The sequence below is a fragment of the Mus pahari genome, chromosome 2 (assembly GCF_900095145.1).
Source record: "Mus pahari chromosome 2, PAHARI_EIJ_v1.1, whole genome shotgun sequence".
NCBI classification, from domain to species: domain Eukaryota; kingdom Metazoa; phylum Chordata; class Mammalia; order Rodentia; family Muridae; genus Mus; species Mus pahari.
The window spans coordinates 110,666,093-110,693,970 of record NC_034591.1 but is presented as its reverse complement, the minus strand read 5'-3'; the positions used below and the strand labels follow the sequence as shown (position 1 = coordinate 110,693,970).

The 27,878-nt window shown below is 40.0% G+C and overlaps 1 protein-coding gene across 30 annotated transcripts in view; it reads left to right on the top strand.

Moving 5' to 3' along the window:
- Positions 1-27,878, top strand: part of Magi1 (membrane associated guanylate kinase, WW and PDZ domain containing 1) — a 612,319-nt gene that overhangs the window by 506,216 nt on the left and 78,225 nt on the right. For 16 of the 30 annotated variants that reach the window (XM_021190696.2, XM_021190700.2, XM_029535164.1 and 13 more), the window contains 5 exons: positions 978-1,179; positions 12,803-12,885; positions 17,014-17,049; positions 24,355-24,412; positions 27,313-27,425. In XM_021190696.2, coding sequence (XP_021046355.1) covers positions 978-1,179; positions 12,803-12,885; positions 17,014-17,049; positions 24,355-24,412; positions 27,313-27,425 — 492 coding nt within the window. Of the gene's footprint in view, positions 1-977; positions 1,180-12,802; positions 12,886-17,010; positions 17,050-24,354; positions 24,413-27,312; positions 27,426-27,878 lie in introns of all 30 variants that reach the window. The other 14 variants (XM_029535157.1, XM_029535161.1, XM_029535163.1 and 11 more) reach the window with 2 other exon arrangements.

The following is a 27,878-nucleotide window of genomic DNA, read 5'->3' as shown; positions in this document are numbered from 1 at the left end:
CTCTTCCTCCTCCTCCTCCTTCTTCTTCTTCTCCTTCTCCTTCTCCTTCTCCTCCTCTTCCTCCTTCTTCTCCTTCTTCCTTCTTCTCCTTCTCTTTCTTCTTTTGAAATGATCAAGTGATTTCTCTCTGAGTCTATTAATGGTGACTCATTACACCTACTGACTGAATCATCTCTCAACCATCTCTGGAATAAAGCCAACTTGAGCAGAATGAAAGATCTTTTTGATGGGTTCTGGAATTTGTTTTGCAAGTGTTTTATTGAGAATTTTTGCAACTGTGTTTATCAGAGATGCACAGTACAGGAATTTCATAATTATTAAATGCCTACCTATCAGTAAGACATCTGTAACACCCTCACTGAGGCTCAGAAAACATTGCAGAGGAAGGGATGAAAGACTGTAAGAGCTCAAAAGGCTGGAGAGTAGTGTGGAACTCTGACAGCTAGGCATGACGTCACCGGGGCAGTCTCCATCCCAGTAACCATGATTCCATGCTCAAGGTCTCTGCAAGATTGGGCTTTGCAGTGGGCTGCTATGAAAGAGGAAGTGGCTCACAAAGTCCCACACCCCGTGATGCTTTATACATAATTACTGGTTGATTAGAGGAGACAGGCACTTTCTTCAGTGACAATGCCATGGGCAATGCATTCGTAAGTTTCTGTAAGCAGCGCAGTTTGAAACTCACGGGTCACTAGAAGGTGCAAGGGCAAAATAGAAAGCCGGCTACATGCAAAGAGAATATGAGAGGGTATGAAATAGGGTAGTGAGTTAATATAATGCAAACATATTATATACATGTGTGGAGATGACATAATGCTGGCCATTATTATGCATAATTAATACCTGTTAACAGAATCTAGGATCACAAATGAGTATGGGGAAAGAAGACAGATGTATTTGTTGTGTGTTTCCCAGGCTTGTGGTGTGTTGTTGAACAGTTCTGTGCTTGTTTTTCTCTCTCCCTGTGCCTGACGCAGCCGACTCTGGAGACCAGGACGAGCACACTCTCCAAGAAGCAACGCTCCCGCCTGTGAATAGTAGCGTCCTCGCTGCTCCCATCACGGACCCTTCTCAGAAGTTCCCTCAGTACCTACCTCTTTCTGCAGAGGATAATTTAGGTCCTCTACCTGAAAACTGGGAGATGGCCTATACTGAAAATGGAGAAGTCTATTTCATAGAGTAAAGTATACCATTTTCTCTACTGAAACTGCCCTTCTCGCTCTGCCTTCCTGGGCCTGCTCTGCATATCAGTTAAGCCTGAGGAAGCTGATCCTGTACCCACATTATTCTTCTCTGAGATTAAACAGGCTTCTCATAAAAACAGTTTTCATCCATATCATTCTTAATTATTCAGTGCGAAAGGTTTTAGGAAGCATAAGATCTATAATTTCTTGAAGGGGTAAGACAACTGGCTCTTGCTATATAATTATAATAAATAACTATTCTATTTAGCCATTAAAATGATGAATTGTTGGCATGTTTTTATTAACAGTCTTTAGTTTTCTTACTCCTCAGTTTTCAGGCTTCTTTATCCATTCTGGACATAATTTATTGTAATTGCGATTTTTCTCAAGTGTGACTCTTCATTGCTTTTCAGAGTCCAGGAGCTTTTCATTTGACTGATGTTGACTACGTTTTCTCCCCTTTGTGTTTTGTGCCACTGTGGTAGCAAGAATCTGCTTTCCACGACATGCACTATTTTTTATAGATCACAGATGGATGGGTGGTCATTAAAGCAGCAGTATAATGTTCTAATTGTATTCCCAGTACATAAACAATATAGATAGATGTATTATTCTCACATAAACAGCTTATTATTAATTGAATCAGCAAAAGGAAGCATTGCCAAAGAATATATAAAGCACTTCAACTTTCTAAAATGCATGCATGCATCTAAGTGAAGGGTTTGTGTCCTAACTGTACTATACATTTCTGTGGGTTTTAAAATTTTTCCTAGATATCATATATTTTGTTATTAGAAAAGGGCAGTAAAAAATAAAATTAATTATTTTCCTAAATTTTCCTAAACACATAGGCGTGAGGAAGAAAGCTGGAGGCTCAGAACAGTGACTATTTGGAACCCAGCTGGGAAGAAGTTTGCGAGGCATGGGGGGAGCTCTGGTATTCTCCAGCCAGAGGGCAGAGACACCCATGGCTCTGCCTCGTTCTTGTTAATGGTAGATGCTCACTAAGCACAGCAGCATAGATGGCAAAGTGGTCAGTGCTTTGTGTTCTCCGGGTCTCAGCTGTGTGGCCTGGGATCCTTGCTTCCTCTTTGGTCCTCTCCCATATCTGTAAAAGGTTATGATGGATGGTACCCACATGTGCTGAGGGTTGGGGAGAGTGCTGTGTAAAGTGCCTGGATCGGTAACATTTAGCATCACTGCTTCCATTCCTACCACATTCATCACATGCATGAATTTCAACATTGCTCAGAGAAAACTGGATACCACATTTAAGTTCAAACATTCATAGTTAGATTCCATAGCAAATTGCCTTCGAAACTATGTCCATTAACTAGAATTATGCCAAACAAAGGAATATATAATAGAGATGTTCCCAGTACCAAATAATGTATGAAATACACATTCCTGGAAAAGAATCTGCCAGTAATTTTACCAGGGACTGAATTGATAAGTTTTAGAAAAACAAATTCAATATGCTAACAGTGAATGAAAAACCAGCCCCATACTATAGTCGGCTGAAGTACACACTCTGTCCCCTTTGTAAGTTAACATAGCTTTTAGCTTTATTGCCCTAATCTCAAAAATTGTGGCTCTGACATGTATGACACTAGCTTTTCAGCTGTTATTTCAATAGGTATTAGCTGTATACTCCATTTAAGGTTGGAGATATAGTTTAGTGGTAGAGCTTCTGCCTTGTATATATGATGGCTAGATTTGATTCCCCAGCACGTAAATATATACATACACACACACACACACACACACACACACACACACATAAATGTTCACTTATATGTATAAACATTCATACATACTTGCAATTTATATGATAACCTAAATTTTACACACACACACACACACACACACACACACACACACACACAAAACCCTAAACTTTCAGCTGTCTTTTCATTCTGAAATGAACTTAGAGTTTCTTGCATTGAATAGCAAGTTAAATTAGATATGAATCTAATGAATGTGTGTTTTGTAGATTTAGAAAAATATAAAATACTAGATTGGTTTTGCAGTTTGCGGAAAATCTAAAATACTATAAAGATGACCATTAAAGACAAAACATAGACCTAGAAACCTTGTGTATTGTGTAGCAAACGGGCATGGAGGACTGAGGGGAGCCAGTGAGCAGGCTGTTTCAAGCGTGCCATCAAAGGAACATGGAGTTTTCTTTTTAATTCAGTTATCCCAGGCTTTGAGCAAAAGAAACTGGCAACCCAGAAACACTAGCAGAGAGACAAACAGATGGTCCTGATGCAAGCCTTCTTTCTCTGCTCAATGACTAGGGAAGGATGGGGAATCATATAAGCCAGACAGCTTTTGGTGAGCAGCTCCTGTACCCCAGAAAGAAACAGCACACGGGGGTCCTTCCCTTGTCCCCATCAGCCAGGGTCAAGAGGGAACCTAGATATAACCCCTTAATAGTCTGATGGGAGCCAACCCCGCCTGCCAGGGTACTCTCAGAAAGATTTGCCTTAGAGACAGAAACAGTGCCACCTGCCCTTCCCCCATATAAATACCATAGGACTGTTAGAGGAGAGTGTGGGCATCCCTTCTACCTGGGGAGAAGCAAGCTACTGTTTGCCTTCTAGACTGTTGTCCAGACAGGCTTAGAGGAGAGTCAGGATTTCCATCATTGTCCTGTGGTAGAACCCACAGGTGGAGGCCCTACTTTGGAGCAATAGTGAGATTCTGTTATCCATTCCAGCTTCATCAGTATCAGGCAAGGCCTGGTAAGTATCTGGAATGAACCTCCCCAAATGGGGGGTGGGACAGGATAACAAGCATGTCCTTCCCTATCTAGTGTCATTGACAACCAACTGTTCCTCTCTGGAGCAGTTACAAGGTAAGCCAGTTAAAGTAGGTTTAAGTGAAACCTATAGTTTTGTAATATAATGCTTTGAATATCCAAGTTTATAAAACAGTCACTTCTTAGCTGTGCCTGGGCTGTCAAAAGCCTATCATCCACCCATGTATTTGGCTGGGATAACACTTGGAATCTCAGCACTGGGAAGGCTGAGGCAGAAGGATGGAGAATCTAGGGCCAGCCTGAGCAACATTTACAGATCTCGTTTCATGACTGAATGAATGAAGCACATACATGCTTACAGCCATTATGAAATACTTCACTAGTCAATTATAAACATACTTGAGACACAGAGAAAAATGGAAAGTTTCAGCCAAACAGTAGAAAATATAGAAAAGAAAACCTGGAACTTTAAACAAAAACATAACAAATAAAAAGCCCGGTAGCTGGGTCTGACAGCACTGTCAACAGCAGAGTGAAACAAAAGATAGAGGCCAGATGTGGAAACCAGAGGTTACCTGAGCTGAACCACAAAAACACTTGGCAGAGAAGCAATGGAGGAGGCTTTCAGGAGCTTTCAGGTCACCTACAAAACATCCCACAGTGGTGACCAATGTCTTAGGAAAAGACAGTAAGTGGGCTAGGGAAAAAACTGAAGAATCAGTGTGGCCAAATGTCCCAAATGTATTGAGGAGAAACTACAGATTGAAGAAATTAGGTGAGCTCAGATTGAATAAATTTATTAAAAATGCATATCAAGTCATTACTTTTCTGTTGTTGCAATAAAGTACCACGACCAAAAAGAACGTATGGAAGACTTTATTTCTGATTAGCATTCCAGAGGGATAACCCACAATGACCAGGAAGGCGTGGCAGCAGGTGGCCAGAGCAGGGAGCTGGCTGGTCATATATTCCTTTCACATAAGAGACACAGAAAGTTAACTGGAAATGATGCTAGGCACGGAGCCGTCAGAACTCCCCAGGCCCCTAGGACTTTCTTCAACAAGGCCCCACATCCGTAAACTTCTGTAGCCTCCCAAAACAGAGCTACCACCTGGACACCAAGTGTGCCAAACACAGGACTCTATGGCTACATTTCTCATTTGAACCATCATACATAAACATAAAATTTTTGAAGGGGAGAAATGACCCCTTAGAAAATACAAATATAACAACTGATTCACTTCTCTGTGAAAGAGACCAGAACAATGGTTCTCAGCCTGGGGTCTCAGCCCCTTTAATATTCTACATATCTGATATTTACACTATGATTCTTAAGAGTAGAAAATTACAGTTATGAAGTAACCACAGAGTAATTTTATGTTTGGGTGCCACCACAACATAACTGTATTAAACAGTCTCAGGAAGGCTTAGAACTAGCAGACAAGAAAGCAGGGCAAAGCTGTTTGGGCCCTGAGCGGGGAAGCAACTAATTCAGTGTCTATGTAGACTGAAAGGACCTTTAGGATGAAGGTGCTCTTAGAGGAACAAAAGCTGGAAAAGCTATCAACACCAAGCCTACCCTAAACTAAACAGCTGAAGAAGACAGTGCTAGAGCAGAAGGGGGCCAGAGCAGGAAAAGTCAAAGTGCAAGTAAACAAGATCAACTTCTCCTCGCCTCTTGATTTTTCTGAATTAACTCAGAGGATTGGAATAAAAAAGTTTAACATCTTTCCATACTAGTTTTGAAATAAATCCGAGGGGAAAAAATGTAAGTGTAGGTAAGTGTAGATGGTAACACCTGCAGTTTGTGTAATAGGAAGGAAGATATAAATGTAATGAGACATGTAAATACATAGGAAGTACTTCCTAAATGTGACAAGATAGAGTATCTTAATATTTACATGTAGCACCGTATATTGGCTAGTTGTGTGTCAACCTGACACAAGGTAGAGTCATCAGAGAGGAGGAGGCCTCAGCTGAGAAAATGTCTCTGTATGATTAGGCTGTAGGCAGGCAAGCCTGTAGGCCATTTTCGTCATTAGTGATTTGGAGAAAGGGAGACCCAACCCACTGTGGGTGGCTCTCACACCAGCCTGGTGGTCCTGGGTTTTATAAGAAAGCAGGCTAAGGAACCCACAGGAGCAAGCCAGTAAGCAGCATTCCTCCATGGCCTCTATATTAGCTCCCGCCTCCAGGTTCCTGCCCCGCTTGAGTTCTACCCTCACTACTTTTGATGATAAACTCTTACATGGTACTGTGAACAAAATAAGCCCTTTTCCTCCCCAAGTTGCTTTGGTCATGGTGTCCCATCATAGCAATAGTAACCCTCACTAAGACAAAGCAACCTTTTCAAAAGCTAAATAGACAAATGAAAGTAGTACAGATAACGAGAAAAGAGGTCTCAAGTCCAGTGGCCCACAGAAAATCTGGGAAAAGAGATAGGAAGCCAGAACATGGCTAGTGATTATCAGTAACTATGAAATTAATTTTCTAAAACCTCATTTTACATGTGACAGTTGAGGTCAGCTGAACATAAAAGGGTAGGAAAAACATACCATAAAAATATTAATCATAAAAGAGTAAACATTATAGAATTATCTAATAAGGGAAAAAAGAAATTTTCAAAAATAATTTCCAGACTTCTTGCAAAAGGAAGAATCAATAATTCAAAACAGTCGTCTCAAAAGAAATTGTTGGGTTTTGTAAATTCTTGCAGCTGAGTCTTTCTTTGTAGCCATCCTGACCTCAAACTTCTTTTCTTGTCTTAATCTCCATAGTGCTCAGCTCGAGAAAAAACAATCAAATTAAATGAAAATAGCGCATCTCAGAGTGAATCAAAGGCCAGGGAATGACAGAGATACGTGTAGTATTAAGCACATTTAGAGAGATGGCTTTGGTCCTTTCTCAGAAGCCTTTATCTCAAGATCCTAGAGCAGGAAGAGTAATTCAGTCTCCAGGCAAGGGATGCCTTAGCAGCTAAGAACCCTGATTGCTCATTCAGAGGACCTGATTCCATTCCCAGCACACACATGTTGGCTCACAAAATTTGTTACTCCAATTTCAGAGGCTCTGGTGTCTTCTTGTGGCTCCGGTGCCTGCATGCATGTGGTACATACGTATGTGTGAAGCCACACACTTACACATGTAAAATAAATTAAATCTTAACATCCTCCCAAACACACCACACACACACACACACACACACACACACACACACACACACACAAACTCACTTGGATCAGAAGGAAGAATGAAAAACAATCAGTGCAATTGAACCCTAGAGAAAATGCATGGAATATTTAGGTCTTCAAAGGTTTAGTAAAACAGATGAGTGTTTATAAGCCAAACAAAGCAGGAAAGTAGAAGTCCCACCATTATTGATCAAGGTCACACAGAGACATATGAAAAATCCCATGAAATGGACCAGTGATTCAAGAGACACAGACTAAATTTCATCTAGTGTGACATGTGTCTTTAGGATTCCTGTAACAATTAGGAAAATGAGTTTTTAATTTTAAACTTCTGAAAAAGAAATCTTAGGACCCCCAAGTTTTCATACAGAATTCTGTCATAGAAGAATAAATAAATACCATTTCTATACAATATTTTAGAAAATAGAAGTGGCAACATAATTCTGATGAGGATACAAATGAAGGCTTGCTGTGTATGCCTACAGCACAGGCTCAAACTCTAGTACTGAGAAACAAAAACCATCAAAAACTCAAGGACATTTCAAGCAAAACAATGAAAAAAAATTCTGTTGACATAGTGTATTATATTAATAGTCTAAAAAACATGGTAGTGTATACCCAAACTCCCAGCTCTCAGGACAAGGGTGAGTTTGAGGTAAACCTGCATTGTGAGATCCTGTCTTTAAAACTAAACAAAAACAAAATATGAACAGTGGAAGACTAGTACACATATAGACCCAATCTTAATAATACAAACAGGAATTTTCAAATTTCTGTCCTCTGGATAGACACATATCTTAGCTGATCCAGTACACTGCTTTCTAGAGGTGTTGCCATTGCTGGTATCTAGGTAAAAGTATATTGAATATAGCTGCATTCTTTCTTGTAGCATACATGACCATCTGTAGTTATTTAAACTGAAAGGTTGTACCTGTTAGGTTTTGTCAAGTTGACATATTTGGAAGTATGTAGTACTCCTCCATGACTTCCGTATCAGTCCCTGCCTTGAGTTTCTGCCCTGACCTTCCTGAATGATAGACTGAAGGAAATATACCCTCCCCCACCCCAGTTGCTTTTATTCATGGTGTTTTATCACAGCAACAGAAAGATAATTTAGGACATAAATTGGTGCCAGAAGTGGGATATTGTGGCAGACTTGACTGTTATTTAGAATTATGGTAGGGCTTCAGAATGTTGATCTGGAAAAGCTATTGAGTACTCAGGCTTGTGGGAGCTCAGAAGATCTGAATGCTGAGATCTCTTGAGATAATGAAAGCCCTTGATTTTACAGCACAAGCCATTGCTGTTCTGTTAAGAAATGTTTCCCCTGTGCCCATATCTTCGAGGCTTTTCCCCACTTTCTCCTTTATCAGTTTCAGTGTCTCTGGTTTTATGTGGAGGTCTTTGATCCACTTAGACTTGACCTTTGTACAAGGAGATAAGAATGGATCAATTTTCATTCTACATGATAGCCGCCAGTTGTGCCAGCACCATTTGTTTAAAATGCTGTCTTTTTTCCACTGGATGGTTTTAGCTCTCTTGTCAAAGATCAGGTGACCATAGGTGTGTGGATTCATTCTATTCCACTGATCTACCTGTCTGTCGCTGTACCAGTACCATGCAGTTTTTTATCACAATTGCTCTGTAGTACAGCTTAAGGTCAGGCCTGGTGATTCCACCAGAGGTTCTTTTATTGTTGAGAATGGTTTTTGCTATCCTAGGTTTTTTTATTATTCCAGATGAATTTGCAAATCACCCTTTCTAACTCTGTGAAGAATTGGGTTGGCATTTTGATGAGGATTACATTGAATCTGTAGATTGCTTTTGGCAGGATGGCCATTTTGACTATGTTAGTCCTGCCAATCCATGAGCATGGGAGATCTTTCCATCTTCTGAGATCTTCTTCAATTTCTTTCTTNAGNGATTTGAAGTTCTTATCATACAGATCTTTCACTTCCTTAGTTAGAGTCACACCNAGGTATTTTATATTATTTGTGACTATTGTGAAGGGTGTTGTTTCCCTAGTTTCTTTCTCATCCCGTNTGTCCTTCGTGTAGAGGAAGGCCACTCATTTGTTTGAGTTAATTTAAAGTTTAACATGGTTGCTGTAAGGGTTCCCTATAGACTCTGTTGTGGCCCTTTGATAATTTCAGTATAAAAGTTATGTTCCTGGTTAGCTAGGGCTTAAGAATTGGCTGTAATTAACAAGAGACCGGCACCCCCAAAGTGTAACCTTTGCTTTACTGGGATAAGTGATGCTGGAGCTGAGAAGTTAGTTGTGTTTAAAAAGAAGGCACCATCATTAAGGATCATATGTCTAGAAATATTTCCTCAAGATCACCACACAGAAGCTGTGAACCAGAGGAGGCCAAAACTATACCTCAGCTAAGCAGAGTGAAGTACTAGAGTTCCCAGGTAATGGCTGGTTTTGAAGTTGTGAGGTGGTCATGGGCAGCAGCTGAGATTTGGCACTGTGAGAGGCCAGGAGAGGCCACTGGTGATGTTACAGCCTCAGTTGTAGTAGAAGCCCCAGGATTTAAGGAATCAAGGAGAGAAAGTGAGGCTTGGCATCGTATATCAGGGTCAGAGGCTCTGAATAAAGACTGGAAGAGGTCATTGGTAAGGCTACTACCTCAGATGCAGAGGAAATCTGAGCATTCTGGAGATCCCAGTACAATGGAAAAGCCACCCCAAACAGCATCAGCTGGGGAGTGGAGCCAGTCTGAGCCTGTGAGATGTAGTATGTGTGTTCTGTGTGCCAGAGCCAGAGGGGTGGAGCTGCTGAAGTCCCCTTAAGCCCAGAGGATTTTGAGTTCCAAATACTGGACAGACACTGAGTTTATATATCTATTATGTTAGAGTTTGACTTTTCTTTGATCTGATAGTAACTAGACTCTAGCTCTGCCTTTTTAAAATAAGTGTGTAACTTACTTTTTTTTTAATTAGATATTTTCTTTACTTACATTTCAAATGTTATCCCCTTTCCTAGTTTCCCCTCCAAAAATCCCCTATTTCCTCTCCCCTACCTCTGATTCCCAACCCAACCACTTCCATTCCTGGCCCTGGCATTCCCCTATATAGCTGCAGCATAGAATCTTCACAGGACCTAGGGCCTCTCCTCCCATTGATGACCTATTAGGCCATCCTCTGCTACATATGCAGCTAGAGCCACCAGTCTCACCATGGGTTTTCTTTGATTGGTGGTTTAGTCCCAAGGAGCTCTGGGAGTACTGGTTAGTTCATATTGATGTTCCTCCCATGGGGCTGCAAACCCCTTCAGCTCCTTGGGTCCTATCTCCTTCATTGGGAACCCTGTGCTTTCTTTTTATTTTATAGAAGTTCACATTTGAGATAGTTTGGATATTTTAATGAGGTTTTGGATAGCTTAAAGAGGTCATGAGTAAGGAAATTAATGGATATTTTTAAAGAGACTGATCTTTTAAAATATTTAACTTTTTAAAGTTGGAGTGTTCTATATTGTACTGATATTAATATGAGATATTGAGAATCAATATGGAAGATTATTAATATATAAGTTATGTGTTTGTGTGTCCAAAAGGAGTTAATTGGCCTTTTGGGTTTTTTTGTTTGGTTGGTTGGTTGGTTGGTACGGTTTGGTGGTTTTTCTTTTTTCTTTTGTTTTTTTGTTTGTTTGGGTACTTTTGGTCAATTTGACACAAATGGAAACATTTGATAAAAAGAAACTCAATTGAGAAAATATCTCTGCAGAATAGCCCGGGCTGAGGAGCGTAATGACTGATTTGGGTGAGTTCTGCCAATGGAGGTGGTGCTAGCCTCAGGCAGCTTGTCCTGAGTTATTTAAGAAGGCTGAGCAAGCCAGTAGGCATCACTCCACCATGGCCTCTGCATCGGTTACTACATTAAGCCCGAGACTGGCCTACCCTTGATGGTGGACTTAGAGCTGTACAATGAAATAATGAAATAATCCCTTTCCTCCCCAGATTACTTTTGTCATATTTTATCACAGCCATAGAAATATAGCTAAGACAAATACTTGTTTCTGAAATGGTGCATTCTCTTGCCTCCCGGCAGTGGCCAGTATAGTGTTGCTACATCGTTGTATAGATGTTCAAACCTCAGATTCAGCTCTACAACCCCCTGGCTTTCATTTCTGTGTCTGCCATATACTTTGGCAGATTCCACCTTTATATTCCCATTTTTCTCTTCTGTAAAATGGGGGTGATGTTACTGCTCATTAATTTCCCCAGAGGGATGTTAGGAGAATTAAATAAACTAACATATGAAATGAGGTTCTCATGGTAGCGAGCAATCCCTTGGAGCAAAGTGATGATGAGAATCGCTGTATTATTTTTTGTTTGTTGTTGTTGTTTAACATGGTGAAATGGCAAAATCATTTGTATAGGCATAATTTTCTCTTTAATAATTAGTAAGATTTGAATCTAAAATGTTGATGGAGCTCTACGCCTCCTCTTACTGTAAACTTGGGATAAAAAGGATTCATCCCAAAACTTCAAATGTCTCCTTCCCCTGCTCCCCAGTTCTTGTTTTTAACTTCTAGTTTTGGGCCAAACCTCTTGACCTTGGAGGTCCCATCTCACCCACTTAGTTGTTCAGTGAATCAGGCTCAAGCAGAACTCTGACCCCCGTGTCTTGATCCACTTGGAGAAGCACAAAGGCGACTTCTTCCCACTTTGCCTGTGACATTTCTAGCATAACTGAAGGATAAAAGACCCTTGGAATATTTCCATACTCAAAAGGCCCCAGTCACAGTCTGCTGAGACCTCTAGGGTTGACCTGTAACCTTCAGGAGATATTTGGGCAGCATGTCTGTTTCTCTCTTGTGTGTTTCTCTTCTCTCCCATTTCCCCTCCTCTCTGCCTCCTCCCTCCCTCCCCCTCCCTCCCTCCCTCCCTCCTTTCCCTTTCTCTTTCCTGGATTGTATTTGGGTTGCCTTTGACCTCTTTAAGGCCTGCTTTAGGAAACAACAAAATAGCTTACCAGTCAGAGAGTTTACTTACCACCAAATCTGACACTTGAGTTCAACACATGGGACCCTAATGATGACACAAGAGAACTGACTACTGTTAGGTGTTCTTAGATCTCCACATATATCCTATGGCACAAATATGCCCATACATTGATAAAGAAGTAAATTAGTTAGTTCATTAAATGCCTCAAACTTGGTGTTACAGAGTGATTTATATGAGTATCTTTGAGGTCCTGCGTGATCAAGGGGCTCTACAGTGTCAGGAAAGGGCTTAATGTGACACAATGAGTGACATTGCCGCCTCATTTGTGGCTTTCAGGATTCTAAATTGATGTTATAGGCAAATTTAAACGTAATTAAAAGTTATTCTTAGGCAAGTGTGACGACTGATGAATACGTCTAGACAGGCATAGACTGTATAAGAAAAGCATGTCATTTGTATCTATTATTCAGAAATAATGCCAGCATTATGTTTTAAGCATTCAGTAACTCATTGATTATATCTTAGAAAGGAAAACCTCCTTCTTACACTCATCCTAGGCCACTGTCGGTCTAGCCTCCAGCCCTCTAGTGGTTTACCTGTACTGTTGGGATGCATCTCTCCTTTGCTTCATGAGCAGATAGGCAAGTCTTTGTACTGTGTTGTCATTCTTTCTCCTTAAACAAACGTCTTGTTGTTATCTCTGGGTTTCAGCCACAACACGAAAACAACATCATGGTTAGACCCTCGGTGCCTGAACAAACAGCAGAAGCCTCTGGAAGAATGTGAAGATGATGGTAAGGACCAAGAGGTTTTAGGATCTGCGCGATGGGGGCAGAGCTCATTGCACATTTGCTAAAGAGTGCTCACACGGCAAATGAGTTTGTAACATTGGAGTGCTTTGTTCCATTTTTAGGAATCACAGGCTTAGAATACAGGAGGGAATGAAATAGAATTCTTTTAGAAGAACAATTCATCAAAAGGCATGTACATTCCAGGATGTCTGTTGGGAATAGAGGCAGGACAGACTTGGAAAAGACTCTAGAGAAACTCTCCAGGAATATAGAAACCAAAGATGGTTTGATCTTTCACGCTCACTCATGGACTAGATCCTAACATGTGCTATAAAAGCCTTCAGGGAAGAAACCAGATTTCTTGCCTCTTGTTTTTTCATAATTGTATTGCTTGTTTAGTTTAGTTTAGGGTCAATGACACATTAGGAATGCCTTTATAGCTTAAAATGAAGCTGTAATTTTTGGTAGGCTAGCGCTGTATCTTCATTTTCCAGACATTCCTTCTGACGATACAAGTCTCTGTTGGAAAGGATTATTTCAAGTATTTGGAGTTTCTCAGTATGTTTCCAAAGCAGAAGAAAACCTAATGCAGAGCAAGGATATTCTCTTTAGCACTAGAATCTGTCCCGAGTTCTGTCAAGATTGCTTTCTGTTGTGAACTTATTAATAGGCAAATGGCTTGCCTCGCCTTGTTGCTCATTATACAATCCTGTCATCTGAATTAATACTATAATTAATTGTGTATTAGTTGTAGAATAATTATAATAATATAGTAATACATTATAATATGTATTATAATATATCACATAACTATATATATATATATATATATATATATAATAACATATTTACCTGTGAGATACCAAAGCTTTATTAATTTGCCCTGTAGTGCACAATTGTTTCATATACATAAATGGTGATATTTGGAAAATGCAAGCTAATATTGCAAAGTACTATACAGTTAAAAGCCTTGTACTCTGTGATTTTTCTGTTACATATGGCTGCAGATTATGTTAAATAAATATAGGTTTGCAAGTTCATGTTTATTGGAACAAGTTCAAGTGGAAATAGATATTTTTCTAATTTAAGAGACATAGTTCATGTGCTCATTTTACTTTAGTTCCTTGCCCCCTTAGCAGAAGAAGGAATGAATTAGGTGTGATCAGATCTGTTTCTCATACGTGAGGATTAATGGCTATCTGAGCATTCAGTGATTCTGTTTAATATAATACATAGGTAACCAGTTTTCAAAGATTAAAACACTACATGCTTTCTGTGAACTGTACTTTAGTACAACTTCATGGAACAAGTTTAATCTCTTTGACAAGAGATGAGTTTGAAGGCAGTTTAACCATTTTTTATTACGAAGGATCTTCAGGGTCCATGTCTACCATAAGTACCTTGGAAATGTATGATAATAGATGATAGAAGGCCTGTATAATAACATATTTACCTGTAAGATACCAAAGCTTTATTAATTTGCCCTGTAGTGCACAGTTGTTTCATATACATAAATGGTATATGAAAACTGCTGTGGAGCAAATGCATTAAGAAGAGCTATGGAATGTTTTGTTTTTATATTAACAACATTTTCCTTGACACAAGTATACATGCATATCAAGAATAGTTCATTCAGTAATTATCTCATCAACATCAGAATCACATATTTCATTCATTTAGAATGTTATGTGAGTGCACAGACAGCATAAACACGTAATCACATGATGGCAGCTGTCAGTTCGTGGTTTTGCTGTAAGTACAGAGATAGTTGCCTTGCCTCACTGTTTGCTGTCATGATCTGGATCAAGAAAATCTACTTCTCACACATACTGTGCCTGCATGGGAAATGTAAGCTAATATTGCAAAGTACTATATAGTTAAAAGCCTTATATTCTGGTCCACCTGCCCATGGAATGTTATTCATAAATATAATTACTCCTTTGGTCATCAGTATTTGTCTAGTACCATTAGAAGTTTTGACCTTCCTTGTAGTATCAGGTCAACATTTTTAGTTGCCTGTGTTTTTGCCCCAGCGGGCTGTTTCAAAGAGATTTCTATCTCAGGATAATTAGAACTGAACTATTGACCCTATACTCAGTTCACCCTGTGTTGGTTGGAAGTAAATGGGTACACATTCAGGAATCCAATTGATCCATTACCCTTCTTCACCTCTGTTTCTAATGCATGAGTCAGCTCAGTTCACACGCTTCCTTAATATCTCCGATAGCCACTCTGTCTTTTCTTCCCCACCTGTAGGGCTCCTAGCTGGGTCACACATGTCTACTACCTAGATCCCTTCCTTCTGCTGCTCTCAGCAGTTTGTTTTTTTCTTTTTTCTTTTTTTCCATGTCAGTGTGAGGGTGTCTTCTCTGCACTGCTGGGGCCTCTCTGGTTGCTTAGTAACTGCCTTTTCTGGTCTGCCTGTCCAGCCACCCTCGCTCTGCTCTGCCCTGCCCTGCCTTTTGCTTTGCACTCCCACTAGACCTCACTGAGTGGCTGCCTAACAGTTGGATGCTCAGCGCTTTCTCCTTAGAATGTGGTCACATTGCTCACAGTTGCTGAATATCTTCTACATGAGACATCCATCCGTTGGAGACCCTGCAGACATGTCAGTGAATGCGACAGCAAAGCATCCGGCTCTCACAGAGCTTGAATTGGAGTGGTTTTCATTGACACCCATGCATCCTTCACATTGTAGCTCAGATACCATTTCCATGACCTTGGCTTCAGATACACTCACGTCACTCTAGTGTGTAGCGTACTCTGGAGACTTAGGCATGATCTTAATTTCACTGGATTTTGTTTAGCTTTGTACATGTCTTTTCTTCCAAAAGAGTCGTTGTATTTGTGCCAGTTTAACAGTTGCCTAGCACAGTGGCTGGCACATACTCACTGGGAGGAAAATGAACAAGCCTTCCCGTGAACCTCATTAGGTAATATCTAAATAGGCATTTTTGCATTTTGTAATGTCTTTGAGGTTTCCTTGTTCTTAAGTGGGAAGTCACTTATTACAGACCTTATTTTATTTAAATCTGATCATTTAAACAACAACAAAAAGAGTGCTATTCAAAACTGATTGCTCCTGCCAGCTAGGCAGGGCAGCCTGTCTGTAGACTCCACCAGGAGGCAGAGACAGAATCCTGAGGTCAAACTAGCTACCAGGATTAGCTGGTTAATGGTTAGTATCTAAGACAGTCTACAGCGTACCCTGAACACTGGCATATACACTGGAAAGAGGTTTGAACCCCTTGCCTCTGGGGTCGTGTAACTTCCTTCCAGGGTAGGCGACAGCCACCTGCCCTCTGTAGCTTTGGAGCCTTTAGCAACAAAATGAATGTTGTGTGCTGTGCCATGTTCTCATCTCAGTAATAACCAACTTAGTTTATTGACAGCCAGAGGAGGTCAGAAGTGAAAGGCTTTTGACTTGTTTTGCTCGCTGAAATAATTGAGCGCAATTTCACTTGACTATGTCTGAACCGTTGACTTAGAAAGCTTATGTACAAATCAACAAACTCAAATCGGTGAGCTCTGCCTGCCATGATGCCCCTTCAGCACAGTCTTCAAGCATCATTTCCTTGTTATGTATCACCGTGGCATAGTTGATCTTTCTCCCCCTCTTGAAAGGCACTGGGGACATTATACAATCTCCTTTTTCAATTTGACCTCACTTTCCCTTTTCCAAGCCGCATTACTTTTAAGTTAAGTAATGCTCTAATTGTGAGTGTAATTGCTTCTGTGATGAGAGGATTATTGAAGGATTAAAAGGACCGATATCGAAAGGTCTCATGGCTTTGTCTGCTGCAAATAAGGTCTTTAATAAGTGACTTCCCACTCAAGAACATGGAAACCTCAGAGGTATTTGTCATCATTACAACCAATCAAATAACATTTTGACATGCAAGGAAATGAGCCATCTAATTATTTTGCCAATATCAGCTCTTACCATTTTGTGATTTACACTGAGGTCAGGAGTTTACTAGCCAAAGCCAGTGAAACAAACCACAATTCAGGTAAGGTCGCTGTAATGATGGTTTTTTTCTGCTGTTTTTCTAAGGGAGTTTCTTTCTTGGTGCTGGTGTCTGAATTTGTCTTTCTCTTTTCTGTCTCATTCCTGCTCTTCCTTTGGAGAAGAAGGGGTACACACCGAGGAGCTGGACAGTGAACTAGGTAATGCCTTGCACCCGCTTGATTCCCCTCTCTGCCTTGAGCTTGCCCTTCTCCAGTCACAGTCTTCGGCCTGTCTTGCCCATGAAAGTGCACTTGCTGACGGGCATGAAGCAGAGCTGTATGTAATGCACAGTGTTCACAGTGAAACCTCGGGAACAGATCAAGACTAGAGAGTAAATTAGCGATGAATGACCCTAAATTAAGAATTGGGGAAGAAAATGAAGGGTTACTTGCCACGACCCTTGAACTTTCATATAATCTGTCTTCACTTCATTGCTTTATTTGTGTAGTGTGCATGGTTATTTGTATGAATAATATAAACAAGCCAAGTAAAGCAAAAACTCTGGAGTTAGGTGATGATCAGTGTGCTATGTGGAATAGAATAATTCAAGTGAGGGGCTGCATGGGTGATGAGTCTTATGATTGTATTATGTTTAAGCCACGGGCTGTGTGCTGCTGACCGTGTCACGGCAGTGAGTGACTCTGGCAGCAGGTGCAGTGTCCAGTGTCTGTATTGAGCACGGCTCAGTGTAGATCAGCTCTTGACCACCTTGACTGTTATAGTGTGGCAATCATTTGCATGTGTCTGTAATGCTGTTTCTTTCCTTTCCTGTTGGACTGGATTGCTTTGTGTTCACCATGAGGTGATAACAGTGAGATCTGAACACTTCTGAAGTTAGCTGCAGTCCACCTGAAGCTTCACTGAAGAGAGATGCAAAGGCACAATCTTTTTCAGTAAATTACAGGGAAGCCTGTTCTAAGTAAAAGATGATTTGACATCAGCGTGTGTGGACTCTCCCAAGATTACTGAGTCCACGTGCTCTTTATGATTCTTAACTCCTGGCAATGTGGATGTATTAGAGATTACTGCTCTCATTTGCTTTTGGTTTTTCTACATACATACATACATACATACATACACACGCACACACATACAGTTTTGGTTCACTAGAGCTGTACTATAGAATTTGGCCTTTTTTTTTTTTCCCATCATTTGAAAGGTACCCTCTTATAACAAGCATCCTCATTCAAGCAAACCAGGGGAAATGTGTGCTCAAAGATATTTATTAACCAGGCAGAGTTCACAGAGCAACAGTGCTAACATGAACCCTATGTTCCAGTTCTACATCTGAGCTATGGCTAAAGGATCTCATCTCAAATCCCCATAGCAGGCTAAAGAGTCTTGCCCATCCACCATCCATCATAGACAAAGGCAGTGTGTCTTCATGAATGTTTGCTTAAAACATAATGCAATCAGTTTCTCTGTTAAATATTTTCTGACCTTTCTCAGTTTTCCAAAACTAAATGGCAAATTCTGGGACAAACAGCTTCCTTTTTTTAAATTGATGACCTATTTCTATTTTAAGCATTGGGAGACTAATTCCTGTTATTAAGTTAATTACCACATTGGAAGTGAGAAATCTGTCTTTTCATTTCAAAATAAGTTTTAGCTTAAAAAATTCAAAAATTTTATAGAATTGGTTCATCTGTTCCAGAATTGTTTAATTTGTATGTGTGTGTATGTGTTTGTATGTGTACATGCTAGTACACAGAATGCTTACCAATTGAGCTATCACTGGATTCTCCCCCACCCTCCCCCCCACACAGAAATACCAACTGATTGCATTTCTCAACTTCAGAATGTTAGGTTTTTCATAATACAGAGGTTCATGTCAGGGGCGGTTTCATGTATCCTCTGTGTAGTTCCACCAAAGCACAGGTAATAGCATGTACACTTTGTTCCATGATATCTAACATGTCCATGGGTACACAGTAGTGGTTATGTTAATGTTTGCTAAATGAAGAAAATCAAGTAACTATTTCTACCATTTTATTCGAAGATAATCAGGTCAATTATTTTAAGTTTTAGGTTTTGGTAGGAGATCTAGCTCAATTAGTCATAGCACTGTCCCTCCCTCTCACCCTTTCTTCTATCCCACAACCGTGCAGCAATTTGCATTTTAACCTTCCCTACTTTGTTTTCACTTAAATGGCCATTTCTAGCTTTATAAGGGGAAACTAGTTCCCAGGCATTTGAAGTTCATCAGTCCTTAAGACCTGAAATGACAAACAAAGGCCATGTTACATATTTAGACCCATCTTTCATTATAGTAATAATGTCTCCTAAACTCAAGAGACATCTTAAAATTGCCAAGTGTTTTCTACAAAAGAAGGAAGGGAGGGAAGGAAAGGAAAGAGACCAAGAGAGAGAGGGAGGGAGGGGATTGGGGAGAGGCCTACTTCTTTGTTTCCAGACATAACCTGTGTGGCGAATGCCATAATACCATTGTCTCTGGATGTGCAGCCAAATCTGAACAGAATATGAACTTTGAGTAACCAGTTTGCATGTGTCTGTGTGCACATGCACACCTCCATCACGCTCTGTGACTGTTGGTAACATGTAAAAACCCTCTGATTACAAAACTGTCAGTATTTGAAAATCCCCACAATATATCATAAGTAAAACACTACATACACAAAACAAACAAAAATGTATTGAAAACTCCAAGAGAAAAAAACCAAGTCATATATAAGTGAAAATCCTCAAAATAACAGCCAGTTTCACAGTGGAAACTTTGAAAGCCAGAAGAGCCTGGAGCAATGCATTCTAAGTCCTAAAAGGCTATGATTGCTAACCTGTAATACCATACCCAGCAAAACTACCCACTATAACTGAAAGGAATAATTTCTATGATATAAACAAATCAAACCTAAAGAAAATACAGGAAACAGTGTTTCAGCTGAACAGAGGAATGAGCACAGCAAAGACACTATGTGACAACATAGGAAGCCATGGTTATTAACACACAGAGCTCCCCTGAGAACATAATGCCACCAAAAATCAGTGGTAGGACAACTGCAGCTAACATACATTACAATTGATGGCTTTAAATTGGTCTCAGTTCTCCAACCAAAAGACACAAGTTGAATGAATAGAGAGAATAAGACACAAAATCCATCTCTCTGTTCTCTACAAGGAACACATCTTACTTTAAAGGTAGATCCCACCTTAGAGTAAAAAGATGGACCAAAGTACTCTAATCAAATGGGACTAGGAACCAATCAGGTTTTGCTATTCTTAATATTTGCCTCTATGGACTACAGACTTGAAAGTAAAGCTAACCAAAGGAAATAGAGACACTTCATCCTAAACAAGGTAACAGTTATAAGAAGACAATACAATTCTAAACCAAACTCTTTTTTTTTTTAAGAATTTTTTTAAGGTTTATTTATTTATTTCATGTATGTGAGTACACTGTCATTATCTTTAGACACACCAGAAGAGGGCTTTGGATCCCTCATTACAGATGGTTGTGAACCAGGTAAAAACAACAACAAGAAATATCTCTGAACATAGATATGTTCAATAAACTACTTGCAAACAGAATAACGACATCCATCAAAAACTTTATATATCATTACTAAGTTTGTCCTATTTCTAAAATGCAGGGAGAGGTAAACATACACAAGTCAAAAAAAAATATGATAAACCACAAAAATCACATGATCATATTAATGGATGCAGATAAAGCCTTTGACAAGATTCAACATCCTTCATGCTAAAAATTTTAGAGAATGGGAGATGAGAGGGAACTTTCCTCAAATAATAAAAGCTATTTATGAGAATCCCTCCATCAGCATCATTCTAAACTGAGAAGAGCTTGGAACAGTTCCACTGTGCTCCGGAATGAGACAGACGTGTCCACTAGCTGGAGCCATAAGAAAAGAAAAGCGAGTTAGAGGGATGCAGGTGGGTAAAGAAGTCAAAGTACGCCTGTTTGCAGGAATGTAACACTATGCTTTAGAGATTCCCAAAACTCTGCCAGAAAAGTTCTAGAAATGATGAACAAATTGAGCAGTGTGGCAGGATACAAAATTGATTTGCACAAGTCAATCCACCACCAACATATATGCAGAGAGTGAAATCGTTAGCACACTCCCATTCCCAATAACCTCAAGGAACAAGGAACATAAACTATCTCGGGATAAGCCTGCTCACAGAAGAGAAGGACCTCAACAATGAAAACTTTAAACCTCTAAAGAAAGACACTAGAAAATGGATAGAGAGATAGTCCATGCTCGTGGACTGGTAGATTTAATATTGTGAAAATATTTTACCAAAGCTGTTTACAGGTTCAATACAACCAAAATGAAAAGCCTCATCTTACTAGTCACAGAAATAGAAACAAAAATCATAACATTCATATGGCAATGCAACAGACCTCAGATAGCCAAAACAACCCTGAACGAGAACAGTGCTAGAGAGATTACCACACCAAGTCTTAAGATACACTCCAGCATTGTGGTAATAAAAGGAATATGGTGTTGGCATAAAACCAAACATGTAGACCAAATGAACAAAATTGAAGACCCAGACAAGAATACACAAAACTTCAGCCACTTAGTAATTAACAGAGATGCCCAAAACATTAGCTGGAGAAAACAAAACATTTTCAGCGAATAGCTACTATGAAAAGTAGATGTATGTGCGCAGAAGAATGAAAATGGACTTGTACCTATCACCCTGCAGGAAAACTAACTCAAAATGGATCAAAACCTAAATATGAAACCAGAAACACTGACACTGCTAGATAATTTTTGCTAGATACATATCTGAGAGACACTTAATATGATATAGCTGTAAAACATAGACTCTGAATACGACTTCAGTTGTCCCCCCCCCCCAAAAAAAAAACCCCAACAATTGACAAGTGGGACTTCCTAAAACTAAAATGCTTTGCACAACAAAAGAAACAATCAGCTGGGCGAAGAGGAAAACCACAGTATGGGAGAGAATTTTTCCTAGATACATATCAGAGAGACAGTTAATACCCAGATTATATAAAGAGCTAAAAAAGCAAATGCCCCATTCAAAAATAAGGCCTAGGACTGAACAGACAGTTTTCAAAAGAAGGGGGGAAAGAGGCTAAGAAATAATCTTTAAAATGTTCATTGTTCCTAGCAACTGGAAATGCAAATTGATACAACTTTGAGATGTCATCTGACCCCTATCAGAATATCAACCATTCACCAAAGAGCTAACAAGAAATGCTGGCGGTATTAAGGGGAAATGAGAACCCTCATTCACTGTTGGTGGGACTGCAAACTGGTACAGCGATTATGGAAATCCATGTGGAGAATTCCCCAAAAAGCTAAAATTAAATCTAACATATGACCCACCTGTACCATTCTATGGCATATGCCCAAAGGACTCATGGCATCTTACTCTACACATACTGACTCAGCCATGTTCATTGTTATTCCAGCCAAAATAAGTAGGCATTGGAAAGCACCTAAATGCCTTGTAAATGAATAATAAACATGTAGTACAGACACACTATGAAATTCAGATTCAGCTGTCAAGAAAAGCCCAATCATGAACTCTGCATGTAAATGGGTAAAACTAGTGAGGATCACAAAGTGTAAGGCACCCTAGACCCAGAAAATCAAAAGTCATGCGTGCTCTCTCATTAGAGCTCCTGGCTCCAAATCCTCGTCCCTCTTCAAGGAAACTGATTGTTGCAACAGATGGAGACCCTTATGGGAAATCACAACCAATCAAAATGGTCACTGCTGGCCCTAGTCCCAGTGGATACATCTATATATCAAATCCTGCACCTATAGCTCAGGGTACATTGTGGAAGAGGAACAGAAAGATTCTAAGAGCCTGAAGGTCAAGAATCCTGTGAGACTGTCTTGGCCGTGAGACTGTCCCCTAGGAATGTGAGAAGTCTCACTAATATGAGCCACCTAAATGAGCTCAACAAGGAAAACAGGCATGCCAACATGGATGGGAGGTAGGGCCCATGAGGCCTCAGCTCTATACAAAGTACTTAGGCAACTAAGGAATGCTTTCAGTGGGAGAAATAATCTTCAAGGAAGAACACACCAACTGGTTACTCAGTGCCAAATGGTCAGCCCTGTAAACATGCATGCAAATAACATTATACAGATTGAGCAGGTTATATTTAGGAACATGCATGAATATACATATACATGTGTGCATGTAACAACAATTGATTTTAAAAAGAGGCTGAATTTGAAAGAGTAAGGGGGAGTATATGGGAGGGTTTAGAGTGAAGAAAGGGATTGGAGGAATGATGTGGTTGTATTATCTCAAATTAAGTAGTAACTACATGATTCTTTGAATTGAAAAATAAAGCTGGTTCAAAAGCAGTATCTCTAGTATTTGTGGTATTTGGCTCACACTCTGTGACTAGTGATTTCTAGGAATAATGATTCACTGTGAAGGATAGCATTACCCAGTCTTACCTACACAGATCCCGAGAGCTTTAAAAATCAAGTTGAGTAATTGCTGCCCTGCCTGAAAGGGCTGCTTGATGATACAGATGTAGCCTAGGTTCTTCCTTCTCTAAGAAGAACACTCCAGTACAACAGGACTTTCAGTAATAGATTCATCTAATGGAACTTGGAAACCTACTTAAGAGTCTCTGACTTTGGTTTGAAACCTTGGGAGACAGAGTTTATTCTTTGCCTGGTGCCCTTCCATCCCCACATTTAAAAGATACACATAGAGAGGTGTGTGGGTGCAGGCTGGCAGTCCCAGGGCCCCAGCAGTGAAGACCAGAACATGTGTGAGACCAGCCTCAGCTACCTAATGAAGCCTTGTCTGTATTCCACCCACTAGGGGGATGTACAAAAGAGTGCTTGCACACAGCAATGATCTATCTTACCTCATCTTTCATAAGTAAAGTTCTGGAAAGACAAACTGACACATGTAAGAATGAAGTAATTGTGTGTGTGCGTGTGTGTGCGTACTTCGAACACCCAGCTCAGCCTGCCATTTTAATTCACTCAGTAGTGTCTTTATTATGAACAAAGAATCTTATCTGGATAAGATGCAGGCTTAATTTTCTTTCAGCAAAATAAAACCACTGAGTTGAAAATGAAAAGAAAGTAATTTTAATGTGTTCTTACATACGTGGCAAGGTAGTCTGGAAACAGAATGAGAAAACTATAAACACTTAAGGGAAGAACTAGGTGTTAAAAAAAGTTTTAAGTATTTCTATTAAAATCTAATTCAATACTTGGCTGATGATGAAGGCAGCTAGGACTACATTTTATTGTTTTATTTTCTTAAGTAAAATACCAATAGATAAAGAGTCATTTTTCATGTAGAAAAGTACACAGAACAAAGTAAAAATAGTTTATGCTTCTTTGCGTTAGAGTACACAGTTTTAATTGTGTTCAAGATATTTGAATGCGTCACTCTCCGCTAACTGACTCGGTGCCTGAGCTCCTGAATTAGCTCTTGTCGTGTGCTAATGTTCTTTTGTTTTTCAGAGTTGCCTGCTGGCTGGGAAAAGATTGAAGACCCTGTCTACGGTGTCTACTATGTAGAGTAAGTGCCCATGGATATTCCACATATAGCTTTTGCACTCCTGGGTTGTTGTGTATATTATACAAAACACATCTTAGCATTGTTACAAGGTTCAAAATGATATTATTAATTTTATAATGAAAATAGGAAGAATTTAGTGAGTAAGTAAATATTCACCAAACCTGAAGCAATTCAGAAAGGAAGTCAGTACATGTAACTTTTGTTGACTTCCGAATCCCCAAGGCCCAGTGTGCACCACAAGTGCTCAGTGAGTGGTTCTGAAGACCAGGCTGTAGGAGTGCCCATTAAAAACTACAGAGAGCTTGTGCTTCTTCAGAGCAGCCTGACTGCTCTTATTTTTATGCCTAGGTCTGAACTTCATAGCAATTACTTATTTATTCACTTTGCCATTCTAAAAGGGTTAGACAAATCTAAATAATTTATGAAATTTTTCCAAGAGTAAGAAGGAAACAGAAAACTGAGATAAGATGCAGGGCCTGTTATCTGTTCCTCCTGGCCTCTTCCAGGATTCTCAGCCCTTAGTGCGATCTCTTTACTATAGACTTTATTCTAGCATTGGACATGTACTTTATCATTTTACTAAAATCATTGATTAGCAGGATGCTAAAAGAAAATTTAAACAATAACCAAGAGGTAGAATACTGAAAACATCATCAGTATCAACATACATCGCAGCTTTTCCTCTGAGGAAAGTGAGAGAAAACTGAAATAGTTCCTTTGAACAAGGCAAGTGCCATGTGAATTTTGTGTCATCATTGTCCTTCCTGCCACAGTGAATATAAAAGGCCCCCTTTCCCTTTCTCATGTTGCTGGTATCACTTGTATAATGCCCCAATAGTAGGCACATATTATGCAAAAATGCCAGGCCACAATAAGATGCCAGCGTCTTATTGTAAAGCAGTTCAGGAGCTCATCATAGCAAGTGCTCTCGACCAGTCCAAGGCCTGATTCCCTTCTACAGAACAGAGAGAAATTTCAACATCATATACAAGCAAAGTCATTTTTATTGACCTTCATAAAGGACATATCCTTTGTGAGCTCTGAATGTCTTTTATACTGATGAACAGAGAGGCTGCTGCCAGGCAAGGCTGGGCTTGCATTGGTACTTAGCAAGTTTGTGCATTTAGTCAGAAAGGATGCAGCTGGGTACCACTATGAACAAAGAAGAAACCAGGTCCCGAAGTGGGAAGATATAACTTACTTGGTCTGCTTCTCTGTGTCTTTTCATGCCAGATCCACAGGGCATATTAGTGGTAGGCAATTTCTTAAAATGGAATTGTCTAAAGAAACAAAGATTAAAGATAATCTGTACACCCTATTTGATAAACCATTCTTTAAAAAGTCTTATTTTCAAAAGCAATACTTGATGTTTTAAATAATAACATATAGGTATGCCCCCAAACTTCTAATGAACTGTTGTTTTGGCTAAGGAGTACATACATTTGTACATATACATATATGTATAAGTGAAACCATCTATATATACATGTATTTATACTTAGCATAAATAAGGCCATCATACAGAAAGACACATGTGGATGATGGTTGTATATTGATATGTGTGTGTGTGTTGTGGGAGTATGTGCATGTGTTTGCCTGGCCTTACTAGTAACAGAGTCATCTGAAATGTCTAGATCTTTGTTACTTTAAACACATTGCATTCACATAGTTTAGCTATCTTTGGAGTACCATTGCCCATAGGCTGAAAATTTGGTCTTTCCTCTTGGTCATTCATTGGGTTGCCATAATTGACAGATGTTAGTGGAGTTCTTTTGACTTCACCCTTAGGTTTCTACATACCTTGCTATATAAAGCCATTCAAGAGTTTTGCCATTGTAGACCACAGACAACCTCCCAGCTCCAGTTGACTCTTAATTCGTAGTAATTCAGAGTGTACTTCTTGGTGAATTTAATGTACCTCCCCTCTCAGATGATAGCTTTGAAATACGGGCAGAGTCACTGGCTCAAGTCCTTGAATTCAAAAGCAACCATATCTGAGTGAGCATACTAGTTAATGTCAGACAAAGAGAACTACATAGAGGTGTACTTCTCGTCCCCACATGAAATGCTATTGTGCCCACACTTACATGGTTCACATATTCAAGCTCAATTATTGGTTGAAGAAAAAAAATGGCATGGAAAAGTTTAGAAATAGACTTTTTTAAGTTTCAAGTTGGGTGTCATTCAGGGCACAGTGAGGTCTCTTTTCCTTGCTGCTCCATGGAGATGAGGCCACAAAGCACCCTTCATCCAGTGCATCTATGCTTTATGCACTGCCTGTCAATCAGTCACTTGGTGGCCATCTCAGTTACAAGGTCAGCTGTCACAGTGTCATACACTGTGTTCGAGTGTCCCTTATTTAACTTCATGATAGTCCCAAAGCACAAAGGTCACAGCATGGGCAATTGGGACATGCTGAACAGGCAGGCAGAAGTTCCTTTAAGTGGCTAAGGACATTAATCCATATGTGGAGACTACCAAGGGCTACGGTGAATTGTTGCTGTTGATCTGTTGTGCTTGTTTTGTAAGTTAAACTGGGTCATAGGTGTGTACAGATGCAGAGGAAAAACCATAGTTCATATTGGACTGGACGTTATCCTATGCTCCAGCATTCACTGGGGCTCTGGGAACATGTTCCCTGTAAACAAGGACTTTCTGCTGTGTGAATAAAGCTATTTGCCTCAGGACATTTGCTAGGGATTTCTAGTAAGATAGATGCATTCCAACCTACTCCCTAGGTTTCACTACACATACACAGCCATAATGGGAGCTATGTTTATGTCTTCCTGTCTGCATATCCACTCCAGACCCTCTGCTGTGCTCCGATCAATCGATTTGTTGGGCCTATTCCTGCTAGAATGAGTATTTCCTCCCTGAGAACTGCTTTCCTTTCTTCCCAGCCACATCAACAGGAAGACGCAATATGAAAACCCAGTCCTAGAAGCCAAAAGGAAGAAACAGCTTGAACAGCAACAGCAGCAGCAGCCTCAGCCTCAGCCACCGCAGCCAGAAGGTTGGCGTCTTTGCTGGAGGCATTTCCCTGAGCTGGGAGTGTGGGGTAAAACCTAGGCACTGTCACCCCCGTGTGGTCAGAGCTGGCCTTGATGATAGACTCTCCTTTCCTCCTGTAGCCACCCCTCCCCCCAACAGCACACCCCAGCACGTTGCAGAAGGGGGCGCCCCTGCATAGCGCTCAGATGTCTGCCTTGCTTTAGATGGAATTTAACCTGGGGAGCTGAGGGAATTTCGGCCCCTGCAGCATTTGCGTGGTGATCCCTGTATAACATTTATGCAGAGTTTCTGGGCACTAGGCTCCTGTTTCACATTAGAAACCCTACACAGAAGGACATGCCTGCTTCTGGGAAGTCACAAATAATTCTTCTTCTTCTTCTTCTTCTTCTTCTTCTTCTTCTTCTTCTTCTTCTTCTTCTTCTTCTTCTTCTTCTTCTTCTTCTTCTTCTTCTCC